We start from the raw sequence: 24,147 nt of genomic DNA, 5'->3' as shown, positions 1-24,147 counted from the left end.
ACTCATTTAAGCACTTAAAAATGGAAGGTGTACAAAGATTAAATTAAGACACAGTAAACTGACTAAATATTTGGTTTTTATATAAATAAAGGTCATAACCACACTGTTGACATGTAATACTGTTATAATACAACAGTTAAACTTGTGAGTTTACAACAGAAGTCATCTGAAGTTAAACAGGAAACAAAGTTGAAAAAGACCATGTTAAAACAAACTACTGGGACTAACAGGTTGGGATTGTAAGTAGCAACAAACATACTCACTCAGCTCCTGAGTATTTCAAGTTTTACAGTACACATTAAAAATGATTTCTTCCATCAACACTATTAAATTCAAACTGTCGGATGTTTATGCATTTTGCAAGTTACACTGATTGAATGCTTACACAGGAGCGGGGGTCGGAACAGCTCCCACTTTGTAGTTTACATCACCCACATGCTAACACAAACACAACTTGTTCCATTTCCTTCCCCCTTCTCCCCCCAACAAAGAAGGCAGGATTTTTGGTTTCTTTTAGGTAATTGTTTTAAAGGATTTCTGATGATCAATTTGAACGTCTGAAATTCAGTAATATTTAACTCTTAGACAACTAAGAGGTTAAAAGATGGAAAATATTTTCTCCTAACACTAAGTTAGAAAATCATTTGCATCATGCTGTAAACTAGGAAGCAATGTAAAGCGACAAAAACCTGTCCCCAGTACATAATTAAAAAAAATCTAAATTTCAAATCAGCAGAGCCGGTCTACTTCCATGTTGACTATTTGCCACAATGTAAGTGTGAGCTCCTGAAGTGCATAGCTAATGTAGGTAGTCTTCCACTGTGGCAAATGCACAAGATCCAATTCCTGATCGAGCCATCAGTCCTAGACATTGTGTGGCCTGTCCCATTGCTAGGGCAAGTGGAGGTTGCTTTGGCAGATTGTGGGTTTCTAAAGAAAAAGGATTAGAAAATAAAAACAGCAATTAACAACCATTTTAAAAACTGTCTTTCAGTCAGGACAATACAATATTTGCTACATCACTGTCTGAGGATCTGAACTGACTGACTAGCAAAGCAGATTGATATTTCTAAGAAATGTTCTTGGAGGGTGAAGGTATTTTTTAAATTTATTTTTTGATACATGGTCTCACTTTGTTTTCCTGTGCTGGACTTCAGAAATCCACGTTAAAGTGCACACTCAACCTTTTACATCTATGAACACTGATGAGCAAGGTCAGCTGGCAGTACAAGAAAAGGTAGTACACCAGGTTTTCATTCCATTTCCAGTGATTGTACCCCACCCCTGTAGATAAAGTCCAGTGAGGGCTGTTGAGCTGCCTCTAAGGTGTGCTCGTAATGTTTTTCAGAAGCAAGTGAAGGCCTCTCAGAGTACAGAGCATAGCCATCCTAGAATCAAAGAGGCTAACCTCTCATTAGTTCCAGTATTTATAAATAGAATGTTCTTGGGTGTTGAACATCACTACCTTCAGACAGCTGTATTTGTTTTGATAAGGACACTGTAGGCTAAGCTGGCCTCTGCCTCCTGAATGCTGGAAGAAAATGTGCAATCACTACGAAGGATGGCATGAACTAAGGTGGGTGACAGGAACCAATTTATTAGACCTCTGCTGGCAAAATTCACAGGGGCAAAACGAGTGACAGTGGCTGCTGAGCTCTCTATCCAAATAACCTACAGCCTTAGCTCAGAATTTACAACATTCTGAAGGAATGAAGCACACAGAAAATAAAAGCGTGAAGCAGACTGGTCAGAAAATACAGTCTAATTAAAAATGACCTGAGGGCTAAGATTATTTTTAGTATATGTGCTGCCGAAGCGAAGTGCTCATTTATTGATAAATACAAAGGGAAAATGTTTTAAGAATCTCAGGAAGTATCTTGGCTCCCTCAAGTGACCACCAGGGCTTCAGTATTTGACCACAGGAGGCCTCTCTTTGGTTTAATCATCTTTTTAAGCTTTTAAGAGACATACAATATACAGTACAATATGCATTATATATGGGTCTGCTCATGAGTAGCAAAAGGATGCAGTCATCCACAGAATTGTTTAAACTTACCATTTTTAATACTACAAATATAAGCATTCTTTATAGATTCCGCCCACCTCCACCCCACCCCAGGTGTAACTGTAGTCCCGACTGGCCAGAAAGTCTCTTCTGTAAAACATGGTGACCCAAACTCAGAGACATGAGCCTGCTTGCCTCACCTCAGAGCTAGAGAAATTTAAAAACTGCCACCAAGAATGTCAGCCACTTCAGGAACTCTTAAGTTCACTGCCTAAAACAAATCAGATGGAAGCCACTATTTTCACTCTCAAACGGCATTATTGATCCTTATTAAGGATCCACGGCTTGCTTTACACTTCTATAATAAATATTAGCCTTCAATCCAAGGGCCAATGTCTAATTACTCTTTACTCATGCAACAGTTTGAAGACTCTAAACCTTACCAGCCCAAAATTCAGCACAAACTTCTAAACTGGACTGGGGAAGTTAAGACTCTAAAAGATACAAAGTAAAGTAACCCTTGATCTGAATTACCTCGAAGAAAACAGCTTAGAAATTTAGCTTTATATGCAGATCAATCCTGTGACATTTCATGAGTGTAACTACATGAGTGTAACTACAATTTGCATGTAAGTAATCAGTATGTAATTACTATTACATCATTGCAGTGACAAAGAGAAACTAACCAAACAGCATCCCACTTCCCATATACCCTGACAAAAGCCTTACCACTTATGCAGTCTGCTTAATTTAAAAGCAAATGTTTGAGTCCAGGGGTTGTTGGTATTGCTTATATATCTTAAGCACAGGAGCTTAGGTGCCCTTATTCCTTTAAACACCTTAGAGTCAAAAGGTGCACAAGGGTATCAGGGTGGCTCAGCTGTGAGTCCTGAATAATCTGTTCAAGTACTCCCTTCTAGCCTCACTTTCCTGTGGAAGAACTATCAGAACTCATTGGAAACATGCCCAGATTTCTTTCACAGCAGCCAAACCAAGTTTTGCTCAGTCTATTAAACATAGCTACTGACATCTATGGTTCTGTTCCCTCCTGTATTATCAATACAGTCACCTTTCTCACCAAGCCAGTCAAGGTCACATGTTAACTCAGCATTTTCTACTTCTTCCACAACTCAGCCCTAATGACATACACTTGGAAAAACAAAAGACTGTTCCCCAGCCATGCCACATCCTCTTCCATACAGAAGGAGGAGCTTAGGCCAAGGAGATGAGAGAATTAAAGAGAACAATGCCGGTGATTCCCAGTCCCAAAATGGCTACAGAGTCCCTCTATAGGTGTGGTTTTTCACTTAGACACAAAGATCACCTAAAAGCCTCGTTCTAAATTGGAAGAATCCTTAAGAGTGTGTGTATGTGCATGAGCGCGTGTGTGCAGGCAAAAAAATTTCCAAGTTACATTCCAGAATCTACCATTTTTATTCCATTAGAATCCATGCAATCTGTTCAGTATGGAGGAAATTTTCTGTATTTGAAGAAGAATAATATGTCCTTATTTTACTGAAACAAATTGTTAGGACAATATCCTCTCAACTTTTGAGAGAATGTAGCTTTAAGTCTAGTTGACTTGCTTTAGTTACTTACCTAATATTGCACTGTTAAGAGCTGAGCACACAGGTTCTCTCTGAATTGGATCAAGTTGATTTCCAACTGGACTGTTCCAAGGATCTGAATATGCTAGTAAACTGAATGCGTCCTGTTGAAAACAATGTCAGTGAGTTCACAGCAGCTCCATGTTGAAAAGTTAAGATAAAGTCTTAAAACACTGGTTGACTAAATCCTTTAAACTCATATGTTTTCATGTTTCAGAACAAAGCAAAGTCTAACTGGCTTTCAGTTTTCTTGTTCATTTCTGCCATTCCTCCTCCACCACTTCTACAACACAAGCAAAATGAGGAAATCTAAACCAACTCTGAAGGATGGACTAATAGTGAAGAAAGAGAGATCTTATCACATGTGACCACTGATAATGTTTGACACTAAAGAATAAGGCCTGCCTTATTTTTAAACAAATGTGGTAACTAGAGAGGTCTCACTGAATAACATCTCAAGTTTAGTAGTAGAAAAATAAAGCCAATATGGATCTTGTAGATTACAGTATATTATTTCCAACTATCCAGAAGCAACTTGTCTTAAAACTTTAAAACAACTGGCACAAAGCTTCCCCTTTACACTCCTGTCTTACCATTGACGGCCCATGAGAGTATCAGACATTCATTTCCAAGTCCAAGCTGTGCTACTTGCTAGCTTTGTGGTCCTTTACCAAAAAAAATCTCAGTCTGTCTTAAATGCCAGTTCTATCATTTGACTGTGATTCTGGGTAATTACAAAGAAGCTCTTGTACAGAACTGTGTGAGAATCAATGGAATTTGGCAATGTCCTGTGGTGGTTTGAATGAGAATGGTCCCTGTAGGCTATGTTTGAAAGCTTGGTACTACCCAGTTAATGGAACTGTTTGGACAGAATTAGGTGTGGTGGTTGGAAGAGGTAGTTACTGGGATTGGACCTTGAAATTTCAAAAGTCTACACCATGGCCCAGTAATTTCTAACATTTATCTCAATGGAAAAATCTTTAAAGAAAACAAGATGCATGTATATAAAGGTATCACAAAAATGTAACAGCAATACATAGAAAAATGCAAGTCACACAGCCACTTCAAAACTATTTGTAGATAAATGAGAGAAATACCAGTGAGACCCTGTTGTTAAAGGTGCTACTGTAATTGTCAACACATGTGGGATGAATGAAAGACACACACCTAAAGGAAATACAGGTTATGCTTCATTAAAAAAAAGATTGTCTCAATGACAGTAACTCCTGAAGGAAATATAGAATCATCAAGTACTCAATTTTGACTTAAGAGCCAGAACAGTCTCTAGACAGTATGAATCTTGGCTGGCTCTTTTTTCTGTCAGTCCCTGCACTGAAAGCTCCTTGAGACCAAGACTGAGTCATGCTGCTAACATTCAAAAAATGGTTGGCAAACCAACCAAGACAGGCAGTTTCCTCAGGAGCTACTGGAAGGCTATAAGGAACAAAAAATAAAGATGACAAGACTGGAGACCTGAAAGGACAAAGGTCCATAAGACACTTTGGACCAACCACAGATATAGGAACTCCCTAGCCATTTACTTCCAAACAAAATTGTCTATTTATTAAAACACACCGCTTTCATTAAGTGATACACAATTACATGTGTGATCTAGAAGGTTTTCAAAGTCCCCAAACACTAAAGAAAAACAACCCATAATCAAATATAACCCCAAATAAAGAATAATGAATAACTAATTCCAGAACCTCATCTATATTTTCTGTTTTCTTCATATCCTCTTCTTACAAATTAGTTACGTTGCTCACCAAATCAAGGTAAATTTAGGGAAACAAGAGGAAAAAGTCAGAAGTGGAATTATCTTTAGGCAAAGATACACTTTTCACATAATTCAGTGTAATCATGTTTCTGAGATATGGTGACGTAATAACATTTGAGTTTCATGTTAAGACAGTGAGATTATGGAAGGGTAATAAGCAAAGGTAGTGAGTGATCACCATACAGTCCTTCATCCAGCTCAGCACGAAGATTGAGAGTAACACAGGAGACTTGAGTAGAAGAAAGCCTAAGAATTCTTGAGCACATTTCATATTCTCAAATATCACCTAAATGAGACATTTCCAATAGTGTGGTTCAAGGACAGTGTTTAGGCTCCTTTCAGAGAGGTGTCAAGCTCAAAATTATTCATAGCAGCACTAACATTTCCCTTGCCCTTTTCTCTTTCGTTGTTCAAGTGTCTGGTTTATAGACTCCATGCAGAGGTAGGTATGGAAATATAGCTCATCTATTATTACACTAGAGACCCCCCCAAATAAAAATAATGCTAATTCTTATTTAAGTGGGGATATATTTTTCATAAGTATTTTAAAATGAGTATTTCCAGTTTTGGAAATTTAGTTTTAATTTCTAGTACCATAGATACAAGTAAGTGGGGGGTAGGGGAGATGCGTGCATGCACTTGTATAAAAATCCAGAGCCTCCATCAACAACTTTAAAGGACCAAAACATAAATACTAAGAACCAATGCCCTAAAACAGCCCTCAGCATCTTGAAAATTACTGTTCAGATGCCTAGAAATTTAACAAAGGCCCACCATGTTAACTTTCATAGCACTCCTCAACAGGTACTTCTGAAGAGCTACATAGGGATATGTACTCAAGAGAGCTGTGCTTGAGATTGAAGAGTTATAAAGACATGATCTGGCCATCAGAAATTCCTCTAAGGCAAATGTGGACAGCCACTTTCCTGACACGTGACTATCTGTTACTACCAACTCCTTTATATCTAGTACAAAATAGTAATTTAACTCTTGATTCCTGAGGATTACCAATAGACACTCATTGTCATGTTACACAGTAGATACTGGTTATGATGACTACACTTCTCTCCAACCTCAGCTACTGAGATGTAAAAACATGACTTTAACTGAGGCTAGTGTGCAAGGAAATGTTTACTAGTGCTGGCTTTATGCCAAGGATAAGGTATTGGGTACTATTACAAGTTACTATCACTAAATTCTCAGTTCAGGTTCTGAACAAATACAGCAGACTTCTGCCCTTTCAATGTCTAATCATTGGTCACAAGGGCCATTAACTGGGCCTTTTGCTTTCTAGGCTGTGCTGTGTTGGGATGGAAATGTTTGTCATAGGCTATCTCAGCAGACAGGACCTAGCTAGCTACAGAAGTAGGTCCCTGGGATCTTGTCTTCGAAGGATATAGATGATCCCAGTTTCTTCTTTTCTCTTTGCTTTTCTCAGCCATGAAACCCTTTTCCTCCATGTGCTCCTGCTTACAGTATTCTGCCCTATCCGGGGCCAGAATCAATAGAATTTGGGGATGAATGTAGGTAATGCACAGGAGTTATGAAAGGCTATTTTTTTTAGTTCTACTTCTCTCATAGACTTTTTTATGATTGTAGATGGATACATAAAATATATTTGATAGTGAAATTGTAAAAATATAATTTGAAGCCCCAGAGTATCAGAACGGCTGTTCTAACCATACCATTGTTCACTGAGATATACTATAGTCTATGAGTCTGGGTAATTTTGGTGTGTGGTGTTTTATCTGTAACAATTCAACTTTTAAAGACTCAAAAAAATTAAGGTATCTAGTGTAATAAAGCACTTCATTTTCAACTAATACACAAAGCCGTGGTTAACTTTTTATTGAAATTTTATCCTTATCATCTACCATGGACATATCCAGAAGAGACTTCAAAATGTATTTTAACCATTCTAGACATGAAAGATGGATCTAATCCTTCACTGATCCCCATAAAACCAATTTAATTTGCTGCAACCCTAAAACAGTGTTTACTAAAGACCTCATCAAAAGCTTATGGTTTCAGCAGCACACTCAATGGCACAGTAGGTCACAGGGGACATGGTGCTGCTGTGCAGCCCAGCTGGCACTTAAGACTGTGTGTGAAACCCAATGTTTTAGATCAGAGCTGCCTAATGCCACCAGAGTTCTGACTCACAAATGGGCACAGTTCTCAGGGGAAATCCCAAGTACAAATTCCCCAGAATATCAACCATTTTGCTCAATGTTTAAACAAAACTACATCTGGTACCTCTGACATATTTATAAGTCTCAAGGGAAAACACATGATCTGGTTTGAATATAAAATATTCTCTCAAAAGCTCATGTGTGTAAGACTAGGTCACCGTGCAGAACTGAAGTGAGTGGAAGGTCACTGGACACTTGCCTGCAGAGGGTACACAGACCCAAGAACAACGATGGCAAGTGGGAACAGAGGGAAACCTCTACAGTGAGCCTCTTAGCCCCCAGGGATTTACCGCAGAGAGCAAGAGGCACACTTACCTTCAGCATCTTCTTGTTTGCTGTGTTCTTGCCACATTCCCTCCTCAGCTGCTCACTCATGGCTTGTAGCTCTCGGCCAAAGTGAATCATTCTTTCTACGGCAGCCTGACTTCCTCCACACAGCTGCCGTCTTAACTGACTGCAGTCAACTTCTGTAAGCAAAACAAGAGCTAGTTCACTACTTACTGAACAGAAAATAAAAACAAGTGAGAATACAAGTTCTATTTTTAACCTAACATTGTATATTCTTTAGTAACTACTTCTTATATATGAATATCCTGAAGACAAGTCTTGCCAGGCATTGACTTCCCGAGGGCTGCTGGTTACAGGTTTGTACCACCATGCCTGGCTGCTAAACACAAAAATTCAAAAATTTTTACGCAGAACATTGTAGCTCAAAGCTGTATTTTATGTGTCTCAAGAATCTGGAATCCAATGTTCAGTGTGCAGCCATGAAACAAGAATCTTTCAGTGTCTGCATGGAAAGTTAGGTGTAACTCTCTACACTGTATGAAACAAGATGGGGGTGGGGGGGGTAGGGATCTGAAACAGTAATTTCCTCTTGGGCTTTAACAGACAGCAACAGAAATAGAATAAAATGTTCTTGGAAATTAAAACCCCAAATAGAAACAAAGATGGTATTTTACCTTACTAATGAAAAAAGACCAATTACATTATTAAGGGAAATGTTACAAGTATTTTATATTATATATGTTGACAAATACTTAGTAACTGACACATTGTACTTATAAAAAAAATCACTATTAGTAACAACACTGATATGATGATGAAAAAAATGGCTAACATTAACAAGTACTGGATACAATTAGTTTTTTTAGAGATGAATTCATCTGCTCTTCACAGTGACTGAGATCTATTTTACCCATTTTACAGATGAAAAAACTGAGGCACAGAGCAGTGACTTGGGCTCTGTTCAAGGTCAAACAGCTAGTAAGTGGCAGTTGCAGCTTTCAAATCCAGGAAATCTGGCTCTAGAACTCACTCTTGCCCCTTACCTAACGTGCATAAGTGTCTCTAGATACAGAGGGTCTTCCATCAGTGTGGAAGATCAAATTGTCCCTTAAACAACTTCAGTGATTACCTTTCAGTCTCAAAATACAAAGAAATCTAGCACTGCAGAGAAAATTCTAACACCTAATGTATAAGATTCAATCATTTTCATCGCTCGATAAGAAAAGTGAAGCACTCTAACACATCATTCACGCCTACAGATAGCACTAGATATGCCGTACACTTGTATTTAGTGACTTTAAGACATCAGTGTACTGAAAGTTACAACACAATTTCTACCCACTTGGACTCACTGCTATCAGTGTAAAAATGTTTTCTATCTCCAACCTTCACCCCTGAGGCAGTGCGAGCACAAAGGATGGCTCAGTCAGAAACATTGGCTCCTCTCTCAGGAGCCCAAAGGTGCCTGCTCACAAGTGTTATATGAAATGTTTCATCTTGAAGTCTGGCTTATGCTTAGCTGTGAATCAGTCCAAGTAAAAACATAACCTTGTAGCCACCATTTTTTATTTAAAATGTAAAAAATATCACTGCAGACCCATTTCGGTGTCACAATCTTCCATTTCGTGGTCATGTTTAGAGCTACCATTTAGGAAACCATTGGATGAAGTTTCTCCAACTCCATTGGAGTAGTGATCTGTTTCCATGTCTACATCATTACTGAAAATGAAAAAAACAAACCTAATTTTAGAAAATAGTTTAAGAAAGTTACTACTACACAACTTTGTAGCCTATAAGAAACTAATTTTCATAATACAGTAGCAATCTGCAAACGAGATAAATGAGGTTAAATCTCACATATATCAAACTACACACATGACTGATCTTTTAACAAATCTGCACCCCTAGAGATAAAGGAGCAGAGGCACATGCAAAAGTGGTGATTCTTGTGATTTACATTAGTATGAAAAAGCCATGCTTTGGCATGATACTTATTTTTCAAACTCAGATCTATACTTTTTTGTTGAGCCTGAGTTTTTCTGAGACAACCCTTTCCACTGCATGCAAGAATCATTTCCTGCACTTAATGGAGAGACCTCTGACTCAAAGAACCCAGTTCTTCCTTGTCCTCAATATTTGGTATTTTCTAGACCTTTCCATATCTACATTACTGAAACTTTGCTTCTATTACCTGTCTGTGCTTATATTTAAGACTGTGCTGTTTCAAAGTAACTAAGTCTCTGGCTTCTTAGGTCTAGATAGCACTGCAGCTGTTCAGGCTGTCCTGTTGCCTAGTGACTCTAAAGGACTATTATTACATCTTCACTGTCAGTTTTATTTTTACATGATCTATGTTGCCCATGCCTTGAACTTACAATCCCCCTGTCTCTACCTTCTAAATAGTTGAAATGACAGGTATGTACCACCATTCCCAGCTCAACAACTTTTATTTTTAAACAGTAGCCAAATGTTTTTTGAACAGGTCCCATGTTTGCTCATCCTGCACTGTATCAAAACAAAAGCCAAATCCTAGTACAGATAACCCGCTCCATGACAGCTGAATAGAGCTGTACATGCAAACATATAACACCTAACACCTCCCCACACCTCCCCCACTTTTCTGTGCAACAACTCTATAAGGTAAAGAAAGACCAAGCAGGATTAAGCAAAGGACTCAGAACTACAGAACAGACTGATTCAATAAGAAAAAGTCTATTTATTAGAAAAATCTCAAATAGGAAAACAAATTTTAAACTTTAAAGTCATTACTGTCATAAGTTTACAGTAATGAAAACTTTTAAACATTTTGGACAACCTGACTTAGTATATGAGAGGCATCCACTCAGGCATTTATTTACAAGAGCCTTGTTGAACTCTACAGACATTGTACAGCTCTCCAAGAGTAAATGGCCTGTGCTTAGCTAGTTTGTGTATCCAGTGGTGTCCATCCATCAGTGCTGTGAAAAATGTTAATCAAAAGGAGTGGAACAACATGTAGTGTGAAGGCACAAAGCCAGGAGAATGAGGGAACAACTAGGTGACTGACATCTACAAGAGGACCTGGGTCTTAAGGGCAGAACAGGAGTGAGAGGGTAGAGCACTTCAGACAATGGAAGAGAAGCACAAGTGCCTAAGTCAGAAATCCTGGTGAGAACTTTCAGCTCTGCAACTTACTACCTAATTAGTGACCTTAAGTAACAGCATTTGCTTTCCGATATTCAGCTATACATCTGTAAAATGGTTTAAAGTGTTAGTGCCACCTTTATCAACTTCACAGTACTGGTGCAGAAAAGATATTTACCCAAGTACAAGTACTTCTCGTTAGCAGTTTTAAAAGTAGTTGCTAAGTTTACTGTCTTTCCTCCTTTACTGCAAAGGAGGTTAGGACCTTGTATCATTGACCCTGTGGCTAAGCAAGAACATAGGCAATAATTGGTTTACTGAGCAACTTCCTGTCAACAGGGCAGCGTCTACGAGAAAATGTCACAGACCAACAGAAAACTTACCATGGAACAGTCAAAATACCAACTATAAAGTTCTAACTAACATTTGGGTTTCCCATTCAGAATTTGTTATATTTTTATTCTAAGAGGCCAACTTGACTGTGAAGGGGTGCCCCATCCTCTAGAGCAGCTCTTTCTCCTTCTGTTCTCAGCCTTTTGTGTCCTGCCCCAAGATCCTGTACCTTTTACCCTTTCAAGTTTTTGTCATATGTAATAGATAACTAAGAACTTCAATCTCTTTCCAAATTTTCAAATATAATTTTAAAAATTATACCTGCTATTTAAGTTATCATTTGCTATGAGATTCTATGCTAACAGTTGGCTCTCCTTCAATAAGTAATTCAGAACACTACTTGAAAATGCAGTGTTTCTGGTTCTAGTTACAGGAAATGTTACATCACTAGGCAGGCTGAATGCTTATAAATTTGCTCTTAAGTGCTTGTATTTAAGTGATTACACTGCATGGGTTTTAAGAATCTATTAACGTTAAATCTGAGTGTGTAAAGGCACATAGTATGTTCCTTAAAATATATCTTCTATTTGTTTGTTTTTTGAGACAGAGTCTATCTACATAGCCCTGGCTCTCCTAGAACTTATTCTGTACAGAGCTCCACACACGAGGTAGGAAACAGAGTCCCTGCCCTTTTACTTTCTGGGAGCCCAAGCTACAGACCTCAGTGTGGACTACACTGATAAAGTATTTCAGACATTATCAGTAAAGATGGCATCAATGCCCTGGCCATTCCTAGTAATACAGAAGTTAGGGAAATCGCTTTATTACCTGGTAAAGTTGTTTACTTGTTGGGACCTTGATACATTGATACTGTTTAGTTCCGGTACATTCAAACTGGATAACTGGTGTTTACTATGGCAATATGATTGATGTGCTTTATTTGATATTACGCCATTGCTACAACTTTCAAAACCTGAGAAGAAAACAGAAGAAAAGGTACAACATAGAAACACATGGCAATTTGATTAGGCTGTAAATACTTTTATATTTAACAATTTTAGAATATAGGAAAGTCAATGGGGTATTTAAATAGGATTTTTTTTAAAGTTTGATAATGTATTAAGACTTCAATTGTGAAATATTACTTCCTCTGAGTTTAATTACAGATCTCACTTAATCAGCACAATTACTACAGTGTTTATTAACTAGGCCAGATTATGGGTTAATGATTTTACTGTAGTGCTAACATCGTCAAATACTCTTACAAATGCCTAGGTGGTCTAGCTTATCTAGGCAATGTGGGATGACCTAAGCCTCCTAGGCTATAAACCTGGACAGCATGTTACATGCTATAAGGAATCATAATATGGGAATGGAGAGATAGCTCAGCAGTTAAGAGCTCTAGTTGCTTTTGCAGAAGGCTTGGGCTCAATTTCTACTACATACGGTGCCTCTCGCCCATCTGTTAACTTCAGTTCCAGGGGATCCACAACACCCTCTCCGGCCTCTCCTGGCAACGTACACATGTTGTACAATAAGCATACATACATGCAGGCAAAATACCCATACATTAAAATGAAATATTTTCTCTAAATAAAAAAATCAGAATACAGTGGTGTATATATATATATATATATATATATATATATATATATATACACTTTGACAGAGAAAAGATTACAATAAAAAATACCATGTGATTTTGTGATGTTCTTCTGCTCCATCAAGATGCATGAGGCCACTGTATATAGTCTGTCACTTACAGAAATGTCATTATGTGGCATGTTATAATCATCACCTTTATCTATGAATATACCAACTGTACAATATTCAAAGGTGATGTCATCCTCTGACTGAGGATACAGATGTGCAAGTCCTGCCCTCGTCATACAAGAGGGACCAGGACTCAAAACGCCTGCAGTAAAGCAGTGCAGCCTGACTGTAGGAAAGCGCAGAGGGGTACTGGTGGGGAGTAAGCCACCTGATCTCATTAACAGTTAGTACAGGTTTGGCAGGCTCGGGAGCTGGGAGGATGGCAGATGAATAGGAAAAGAAGGAAGGTGGAGAAGCAGGAAGTAAACAAAAGAAAGATTTCTTTTTCCAAACAATTACAGTGTCTGCATGTTTGGGGATGAGCAGAGTCCTTACACTGACTCAGTGGATATCACTGACAAGCTTGTTGTTCATCACTGAGAACCACCCACAAGACGATGTCAACTGGAGGACAAAGCCAAGTCCAAATTGTCTGTCTTCTCGACCTATCAGGACCCAAGGATGTTTACTAGAGCTACAGATGAGATACTAGAGCTTAAATGGATAAAGAATTCAAAAAGGCTAGAAAAGCTTTTGGCCAAGATCCTGACACCATTAATAATTTCTGAAATTATGATATTTTCTGTGAAAGTCATAAATGATAACGTTTTTACAGTAGTAGTTCTGATAGGGACACAGTGAACCCTTTCAGTGGTCTTCAGTCTGTATTCCAAACCCAAGCTGTTAACACCCTGCCTTATCTGGCCATCTGTGAATTGTTCCTGGAGTTCCTAGAAGATCAAGTGCTGCAAAACATGCAGTTTCAGGTAAAAGGTAGGCAGGGCCTATGCTTTAGGCAGATTTGTGCGTTGCAAGCTACTGTAGGTGCGGAATGTGTGAAGTCTAAATGTCCCTTAGACTACGGAAGTTGAGATTTGTACCCCATCTGAAGGTTTTGGATAACATTGGCCTGATAAGTTATTAAAGAGTGACTAATTTCTTTTCTTAAGAAACCAAATTTAATAAGAATGCTTATTTCTCTTAATAGATCCTTCACTTTAATATTTTTTTCAAAAGTGCACCTTTCTGTCTTTTTTGTAAAGGTACTAAAAGTTAGGACCTCAGTGTTTGAGGAGCCTTTTGATTTTAGACTTTCTTGCACTTAAAGCGTATTTGTCAAGTTTTAGTTTTCTTGATGAAATTAAAGCTTCTGAAAGAAAATGCTTCCAATAGCAAGAACAGGACAAGTATTTGGGTAGTGTTTTACTGACACAACTGTAAGTACTTTCGTTGTGAAAATGTACACCTAAACAAAACCATGTGTGGCTATTCAAACCATTCATGCAGTTCAGTATATACAGACTGGGTGTCTATTTAGCTTCCTACATTAAATGAATATTATCCACAGCTTATAATAAGTAAGGATTAGAACTGCACTTAAAAAGGTCAAACTTTGTAAAACTTGGTGGTACTTCTAAACATCTCTAAATCAGAACCTGGGGAAATACTACTGTTTAATCCACTATTTCAAGAATAAAGAATTAAAAAAAACCAAGCAACAAAAATAAAGTTAAATACATAGAACTAAGAGTTCGTGTTGGAAAAAACTTAGAGATGCAGAAAGAGTAGAATGAGGATTAGAGAAAGATCTGTAGAAGTGACAGCAAAAAAGCCAACAAAAATTTTTTAATTAAGAGAACACCAAGAGCCAGGGTGAGTAGTACACAAGCTAGAAAGGGGATAGGGAAGGAAATGAGCTTGGTTTTTAAAAAGGTTAGAAATTAGTCAAGAGACAGGAAGCCCAGCCAGGCTTGGTAACTGGTGGGACGGCACAGCCAGATCACACTTAAATCCACACTTTATTAAGTCGGTTTTAGTGACAACTTATTTTGAACAATGACATGTATTTGTGGAGATCTACTAACAGTCTAAGTTTCCCATGAGACTTCTTGGCATTACTGTCCTGTCCATGTTCTCTCAGGTGAAACAGGACACTGTACACATACAACTAGGGAAAGGTACAAAAATGTTTAGATTAAAAAATTTAACTCAAAATTGGATAAAAAGAAGAGTAAAAATCTAAAAGACGTCAGCTCACCAGAGAAATATGCAGTACTGCTTTTGCCTGGCGCTAAGCTGTGGACGCTCATTCCGTGACTGGGACTCATGCTTGGACTACTAAAGGGCCGAGGACTGACGGGATAACTGTCTTGAGATTTTGGACTTCGGCCTCCCAAACACCGCACTTCACTATCTGTACCATTCACCATTTCTATAAACTGACGTACTCTGAAAGAAAAGAGAAAATTGACTTAGGCATACTCATTACGTCTGTATGATTGTATGTACATTACAGCTGTATTAAAATAGGGCTCATTGGAAACCTTGCAGTCAGTGTTTTACTTGGTATCATATCAAGTGAGTAAGCAAGCAAGATCTGGTTCCCTTGTACCTGCCCAGCCTTCTCCCAGTCCTTCCTTACCCAACCCAGGCTGCGTACCAAGCTCTCAGTCAAAATGGAACTTAGTTGACGTTGTAGTGCCTAGAAGATTGAAATCCTAAGCTTGGTAGCATCCCAACTTCCTTTTTGGTTTTTAATAAAAGGTCTCACTTTGCAGCCCTGGCTGGCCTTCTTGAAATCACAGAGATCCACCTGCCTCTACCTTATGAACAGTGAATTGATTAAAGGCATTTTTTAAACAATGAAATTTTTTTTAATGTCAAATTAGGATGTCTAGAAATTTAAAATGCAGAAAATAAGTGTTGATGATGATGTGGAAACATGGGAAACCTACCATACAGGACGTAAATCGGAGGACACAGCAAAAATAGTACATGGGGTCCTCAAATTGTTGAGCACAGCAATGAGCCAGCAATTCTACTTTTAGGTAAATAATCATAGAATTCAATGCCAGGACTTAAGCAGATGCTGAAACCTTTGTTCATAGCAGAATTATTCACAATAGCAGAGACAGACAGATGTTAACTCCATCAACAGATGGAAGGCAATATGTACTGCTTACATAGGACGGGATGACCTTCAGTCTTTAAAATTCAGAAAAATTCTGACATTTGCTACAGTACAGATGAAACTTAAAGACAGTATGCTATGTGACTAAGTCAGTCACAGAAATCAACAGGATATTGAGGGCTCTGGGCAAGTGAATAAGGGAGAAGCTAGTGTTTAATGGGCAGTCTAAGAGAGAAAAGCCCCAGTGATGCACAAAGAATGCAAGTATATCTAAATGTGAAAGAATGCGTAAAAGAAAAAAATTGTATTTATATTTTACTATAACTTTTCAATATATTCAGAAGTTACTTAAATCATCTTTCAAGAGAAAATTGGGATTACTGCTTTCTAAGTAAGACACTGACATTTTAAGAAAGATGGAATGATGAACGCAAACACAAGTATCATGTGCATAGAGACCCCACACAAAGCACCTTCTGTCTATTCACACTCGCTAAGCATCTGCTCCGCTACTGTGGTCCACACCCTTAGTTCCACATGTTCTTAAAAACACCGTTTACATGTGCTGAATAATAATTATATCTGAAGCAAGGCAGAGCAAAAAAAAAAAAAAAAAAAAAAAAAAAAAAAAAAAAAAAATCAATGCTACAGACTATGCAGATAATTTTAATTACTTAAGATGTATAACACAAAATAACATTTACTAAAACTTACTTTAATGTGAAAAGGAGATTGGGATTTCTTTCAAGTAAACTTGGGTATAACTGTTGTGTTGTTTCAATGGCTTCTCCCATTCGTCCCGCTAACACCAACTTCTGAATTCCTATTCAGAAAAAAAAAAAAGAAAAAGAAAAAGAAAAATTAACCTCTACAAAAGCAGAGACAATCTTAAATTACTCCAGAAAATAAGTAACAGTGAAAACCTCTAATAACCTATAATAATAAAATAATTATTGTTAAGCTCTCCTTTTCTAAAAGCTTTAAGTTTAGATTAGGAAATCCTAGAAAATACAGGTTACTTCAGAGACTACTTTAAAACATCATGAATAAATATGTAAATATTATAGGGAACATCCATTGAACAGCATTATATTTTCAAGCAGTAGGATTTAGAAGACTATCCTTTGGCAGCACACCATGTGCTACAGCACGCCGCACCTGGCCTTACTCTAGCCATCTCACCTAGGAGAGGACTGGCTCACCAGCACACTGCTGCCTGTTCGCTGTTCCATCTTTCCACCCTGCCCAGCAGGTTGGATCTACTACACTCATGGGCCGGGAGCACTGACTTTAAAATGTCTAACTTACTCCACTGTCAGGGTGCCTTGTCCTGATGAACACAGTACCAGCCAAAAGGCCCTAAGCAGTACCATAATGACCAACACCACCATATATTTAGGCAGCAAATTAGAAGATATTTAAGCTTCTTTAGAAGAAAAACTTATTTCATATACTATCTCTTCTGCCTCATTAAGACTGATACCAAAACAACAAAAAGAAACTTTCTTTGTATCAGGTACTTTGTATCTCTTAAAGCTTAAGAAGGCTCTCCTGCCCCATCCTCCACCAAACCAGACATCAGGCTCATCAACAACCTAAATCCCAATCCACAGGAAAGAAGATCTTTTTTTTTTTTTTAATGGAAACACAGTAAGAGCATTTCTTTTAAAGTTCTAAGATGTATTTCTATATTAAAAACTCTAGTGTGAAATTTTTAAACAAAATTTCAAAACGGTCATGAGTGTTACTTGAGGATGAGAAGCTCAAGGTCAAGCCTGGGCTACACGAGACCCTGTCTCAAACACAAGAGCTTCCACCCTACCACAAAGACACCCACAAAAACCAACAACTCAAAAAGTCAATGCAAATTAAATTTGAAGGCATCCACTCTAAAACAATATATTGAGGACATTTTTAATAAAAAAGGTAAGTTTTCTAAAGTTAAAGCAACCAAACTTATTAAAAACAAGTATTTGCCATGTAACACAGTGTTCTTACTTTGTCTATTCTTAATGGAAGCTAATTCTTCTAGAACAGTCTGGTCTGTAGATCTGGCAAAGGCCTCTGCTGTGGCACAGTACCCATGGTGGACTAAATAAGATGAAACCATTCTTAAAACAAAAAGAAGAAACACATCTTTTAGTCAGGAGAACACATGCTTCAGAGTACAATTTTTGTTGACAAAGCACAACTTAATATCACAGAATCAAACTATTTCCTTGAAGCCAGGCTCTTCAATCTTCAATTTTAAAATACGTTGAAAGTAACATTTTTCTCTAGTTATGCATAGTCCAAAAGACAATTTAAAATAAGACAAAAGGCATTAAAATCGTCTTTTTAAAATTTAATTCTTGGATCCCTATTACCCCTGTTCTTTATCCATGTTCCTATTATTCAATCCTACTAACCAAAATTTCTATCTCACCTTAATTATAGATATCCCAACAACATTAGTTCGGTGTAAATCTCACATTTTGAAATAACTGATTAATATTTTGGTGTTCTGCAGTTCCAACTACTTCTGTGCTCATCTGTAACATAAGATGAGATGTCCCAGGTGTGAGGAGAAACACTGATGTTAGCCCAGAGAAAGAACTGCCCAGAACAGAAAACATAAGGGAACAACTAACCATTGTGGAATCACTCAGTCTTGCACCCATTTGGTTTTGGACAGAAAATTGATTGTGTGAGACTTAAAGACAGTGACATTTCTAAGACAACAAGCTTACTTTTAAAAGCCACTAACTGGTTAAAGTACAGTTAGCAAACTGGTAATCCAACAATATTAATAAAAAAACCTGTTACCTCCAACTACTATCTTCCCTAAACAATACACAAAAAGGTTTTTTTTTTAATTTATATCGAAGAACCTTTAAAGCAATTATACATAGACTTTCACAACCACAGCACACTGATGGTGTATTTGAAGATGTTGGCTATTTTACTGGCCTAGATGATATAATCAGAATGGTTTAATTTAATGGTCTTTAACTTTTGTACATATGCAATCTACATCAATCTTTAACAACTGTCACTTAAGCTAGTTATATCCAGGCACTGTCTAGACTTCTGACAAATGTATAGTCTAAAAAAGTTGACTGTCACAGTTATTCAATTTTCCTGCTCCTCCTTATGAAATTCTATGAAATAAAAGAAACATATAAAGCCAGTACAATGCTCTTCCTCATAACTGATTTTTAACACTTACTTTCTTCTCTGCTGCTGGCCATCCTCCATTATTATTAATGAATTCGAAGTACTTATGCTGCACTTGGGCTAACTCCACAGTCATTGCTCCTTAGTCTTCATTCCCTTTATCTTATCCTAACTGTCTAATGGTAACTTATATAAGCAATAGCATTAAAAATAGTTACTCAGGCTTTTTTATTTCTAAAATTACATTTACTTGTTTATTGTGAGTATGCATACACATACAATGCACACATGTGGAGGTCAGAGGACAACTTTGTAGGGGCTTGTTCTCTCCTTCTAGTATGTGGGTCCCGGGAATAGAACTTGAGTGGAAAAGCTTGGCAGCAAGCCATCTTTCTACCATCTTGGTGGCACTATCATTCCTGCCCAACTTTTTAATTTTTAATTTAATTTCTAAAGTCTTTGGGTAGATTCCTAGATAGGAACAATTATAGTCTCCCTGAACTAAAATGCTGATACAAAGAAGGGGTTCACTCCAATCATTAGAGTCACCTTGTTAACATTCTTTCAGAGAGCCCTGGAATATGCTGTGCCCCATTCTGTCTGTGCTCTCCTACTTCCCCACACCGAGTGTAAGCATCAAATAACCCTTCCTTTCCTCCATGAGTATCTGAACTACTGCTGACAAAGATGTTCAAAGTCATGTTCCTAAACATACAATCTAGTTCACCCCTCTAAACTTATCTCTTTTTTTGTCAACATTTTTAGAAGTTTATTACTAAGGGTAAAAATGAATTAAGGTACTTTAATGATCAAGTATCACTTTACTACCTCCGTCAACACTATTTTACTCCAATTAGTTGATTACTTCTTAGGATTATAATATAATCACTAGAACACACAGACAATTAGAATTTAAACTAGACTTCTGATGTAGATCTTCAAATACAAAAATAGTAGTCTGCCTATAAACATTCAGTGTTTAAAACTGTACATTCAAAATTCCTTGCTCTTACTTTTGGATCATGGTCTGCCATTCTCCTTCTCGATCCCCGATAGGAAAGCGGTCTATCTGGGCCTGTATTTTGGTTCTCCATTCTCGCATGTAGTCTTCTATATCAAACACAAAAGGATGTTGCCCAAAGTTGGCATCAACCACTTCTCCTGGTGTCTGAAGCCCCACAGTAGGATACAAATTTGGCTGTAAGACAACATATTCCTTTAAATATCTACTGACTGTACACTAAAGACTTCATTACCTTTGCAATGCAAGAATAGAAACATAAATTTATAGAATGAGTATTTTAAAATCTCAATCTAAATATGAGCGGAGGACAGCTAAAACAAAACATTATGTTGGATTAAAAAATGTTGTTTTCCTCACTCTAAATATCAAGAAAGTATAAACAACTAAGATACCCACATGGATGATTCTGGGACTCTGCTGCATATAGTCTATGTGGCATTGTGTTTCTAATGCAGTAAGTCTAACCCATGCTATTCAGAATATAACAGTTATAAAACTTTAAAATTATCAGCCTTTACATAAGCTATATATCTAAAAAATGTACATTATAGCTAGTACATTTAAAATGTACTACAATCATTAGCAGTCATTATAATAATTTGTAAAGCCTGCCTTTACAAAGACAGTGAGTGATAAGGACCCCCTGCCCCTGCTCTCTCCTAAAATATGGAACGCTTCATGAATTTGCAGGCCATCCTTGTACAGGGGCCTTGTTAATCTTCTGTGTGTCGTTCCAATTTTAGTATATGTGCTACCAAAGCGAGCACACTTTGGGGATTTTTAATGCAAAACTAAAACCTCAAATGTATAACTTCAAAGGAAGAGATAAATATGAATATTCAAACTGAAATGCATTCAAATATATCCTAAGATACTAAAGTGGAAAAAAAAAACCTGTCAAATGTAAAAAGAAGATATATTCAAGTATACAGACAAAATGTCAGATTCCTTCTTTTTGCTGTTATTGACTGTGGCATCTAAAGAGATCATGTATCGAGTGTCCACTAAATGCCAGTTTCACAACTTATCACCAGTGAGGTGCTTGCTGCCATTACATAGATGCCCAAACTGAGAACCAGAAGTTAAATAACCTGTCCAGGGTTGTTCTACTACCAACAAGCATGCACAGAACACAGGCTACCAATACTAGAGCAATTTCCATCTTTATCCCTGGACTCCAAACTGTCCCCCACTTTAGTGTTTAGATTTGTGCCTCATTTCTTTGCTTTTATTTGTAGTTATCACAAGTATCTTCACTACAAAGAAAAGATATTTTGTAAGCAGACCAAGGGTATATTTAAAAATAACTTCAACAAGCAACACAAATCAGAAACAAAGTAACAGTCAAAAAATAGTTTTATTAGATTATAAGATAAGACAAAGATTGACTGTGGTGGGGAGATTATGGTTATGTATTTTATACTTTATTATGACAAGTTTCAGGGTGGCCTTGAATTCAGCCTCCAAGTGTTAAGATTACAGGTGTGACTCATCATGTCTAACTTTAACTCTTCATAATCAGCACAATTAGCACATTAAAAAATTTAAGCCCAAAGCAGGTCAGACATTCAATACAGTTTTCTCATTTCAACAGTTAGAAAACTTGAGACCTGAGATGCAATCCAAAAGCACACAGCTTGTTAATGGCATCGTGTTTTTAAAAAAAAAGAAAGAAAAAAAGAAAAAAAGGAAGGAAGAAAGGAAGAAAAGGAAAGGAAAAAAAAGAAAAAAATATATTCTTCTACCATGACAAACTTTTCATTGAAAGCCATCACAGAATCATTGGGTATTTTTAAAACAATAATACAGGGCACCAAAGATATCAACAAGGGGGCAAGACAATTCTGTAATTTCAGGACAAAAACGACAAGCTTAAGTTTTACCATGCATTTATATACATTTAGAATATAGATAGGAAATTTCTTTTTAAAAAAGTTATCACCCCTCTAGGCAGTGGTGGCGAGTACCTTTAATCCTAGCAGACAGATCTCTGAATTCCAGGCCGCCTGCTCTACAGAAACAATTCTAGGACAGTCAGGGCTACACAAAGAGAAGCCCGGTCTTAAACATCTTAGTCCTACTAATGTACACATTCAAATGAAGATTTAACAATATAAGTTTTGTTCTATTATAAATATTTCTTCTAAACAGCAATAATAAAAAGCAAGAGCAAATAATTTATCTGTGGCAACTAGATTCCAAGTCAGCCTGTAGCCTTGGAAAGTAGCATTGCTTCATCAAATGAACAGGGACCATAGTGCTGGCAGAGGACCGGGTTTAGTTCCCAGCATCCACACAGCAGTTCACAACTGTCTATAACTCCAGTTCCAAGGGACCCTATGCCCTCACAGTCTCTGCTGGCACCAAATATACATGTATTACGCAGATATACATGCAGGTATAACATGACTACACATAAAAATAAAAATAAATCTTAAAGGAGAACAACTAGTGACAACAAAAGAAATATGTACCCAACTTCAAACTGAATTGTTTTTTTTTAAAGATATTTCTCAAACAAGGAAAAGTATTTCTTAAAAATATAAGCTTTAGTAGGACCCTATATAAGGTCCCAGGCGGCTGGGAAAGGACCATCATAGGTTCCAGCTGAGCTGGGTCTCAAACAAACAACAAAAGGATGTAAAGTTGTCAGTACTGTGAGAAGATGTTATGACCATTGGATGGTACAATACAATCAAGAACAATTAAGTTTTTTTTTGTTGTTGTTGTTTTTTGCAAATATACTCCCCCAGGATCCAATGCTCCACATAACTCAAAAGAAGCCATAGATAAGAGACATATATTTTCTAAGCAATCTTTTTAACTGAAAGACTGGTGCTTCCTTTTTTCTTGCAGTAGAAAAGTGAAGTGCAGCATGCAGAAGTCCCAGAAGACTTTAGAGCCCCAGAGATGCAGGCCATCAAAGGAAACCTGCAAGAGCTCCCACCATATTTACCTTGTCCAGTGACAACAAAGTTACCACTGTTTCACCCTACTTGAGGGTAGGGAGGCTACCACACATCACCAAAGTAGGATAGAAAACCACTACAAGCAGACAAAAACCATGCATTGCTTAAAACCAAGTATGCCTTTGCTGAATGATCAATACTGCACTGGCCAACCAAGAGAACTACTACATCATAGCCCACCCAGAGATGCAGCTGAACTTGCTCAGAGCACCAACAAGCAAAATGCCCAGCAACAAAACCCTGTAACAGTTACAAGTGTTTCAAAGATCCCCAATGGTTAAAGATGCCATCATCTTACCTGCAGAATTTACCTGCTGGGTAAGCTCAGTAGGTAAGACAGTTTGCTGTGAAAGCAGGAGAAACTGGATTCAAGTCCCCAGAACCCGTGTAAACACTGGGCATGGTTATATGCACATGTAATCTCTGTGATGGGGACAGAGATGATGGATTTGCAGAAGCTCATTGGAAAATAGCAAGCTTCGGGTTCAATGAGAGTAACAGGGGAAGACTCCTAATGTTTTCTTATTTTGGCCTTGGGAGAGGGGGGGACAGAGAGTGCGCGTACATACATGCATACTCTCCCACACAAAATAATTTACACCTGCATACTTTGTTACCCTGCCTGTCACCACTACAAAGTTCTCTTCAAAAGCTTCATGTACATACTTGCTTATTGAAGAATATGGTCACTATAATAATTTTTCTTACAGTGTATCAACACTTTTTTCTAATAATCATTTAGCAGCATAACAACATTGTGCTAAATGTAAGTGAATTTTAAATCTAAATGATTGTTTTCTATTCACCTCCTTCTCATCACCAGTTATTTCCCCATGGCTCTACCTCCCATCTAATAATCAAGGCTCTCCAAAGTCAACAGTCTCTGCTGGAGTGAGCAATGCCTCCATGGACTTGGGCCTCTCAACACTTGGTTCCCAGTTGGTGATGTT

At 37.5% G+C, this 24,147-nt stretch overlaps 1 protein-coding gene across 1 annotated transcript in view; it reads right to left on the bottom strand.

Annotated features, from left to right (window-relative positions):
• Positions 1 to 59: 59 nt before the first annotated feature.
• The window catches only part of RANBP9 (RAN binding protein 9), a 71,472-nt gene continuing 47,384 nt past the window's right edge, over positions 60 to 24,147 (bottom strand). The window contains exons 6-14 of the mRNA XM_080928446.1: positions 20,218 to 20,402; positions 18,047 to 18,159; positions 16,763 to 16,871; positions 15,176 to 15,366; positions 12,154 to 12,298; positions 9,467 to 9,588; positions 7,897 to 8,048; positions 3,605 to 3,716; positions 60 to 930 (exon numbers count right to left, since the gene is read on the bottom strand). Coding sequence (XP_080784572.1) covers positions 800 to 930; positions 3,605 to 3,716; positions 7,897 to 8,048; positions 9,467 to 9,588; positions 12,154 to 12,298; positions 15,176 to 15,366; positions 16,763 to 16,871; positions 18,047 to 18,159; positions 20,218 to 20,402 — 1,260 coding nt within the window. The 3' untranslated portion in view covers positions 60 to 799. The remainder of the gene's footprint in view (positions 931 to 3,604; positions 3,717 to 7,896; positions 8,049 to 9,466; positions 9,589 to 12,153; positions 12,299 to 15,175; positions 15,367 to 16,762; positions 16,872 to 18,046; positions 18,160 to 20,217; positions 20,403 to 24,147) is intronic.

Source organism: Micromys minutus (genome assembly GCF_963924665.1).
Source record: "Micromys minutus genome assembly, chromosome: 1".
Classification (NCBI taxonomy): Eukaryota; Metazoa; Chordata; class Mammalia; order Rodentia; family Muridae; genus Micromys; species Micromys minutus.
The sequence above is the reverse complement of the archived record's forward strand: the minus strand, read 5'-3'. Positions and strand labels throughout refer to the sequence as shown.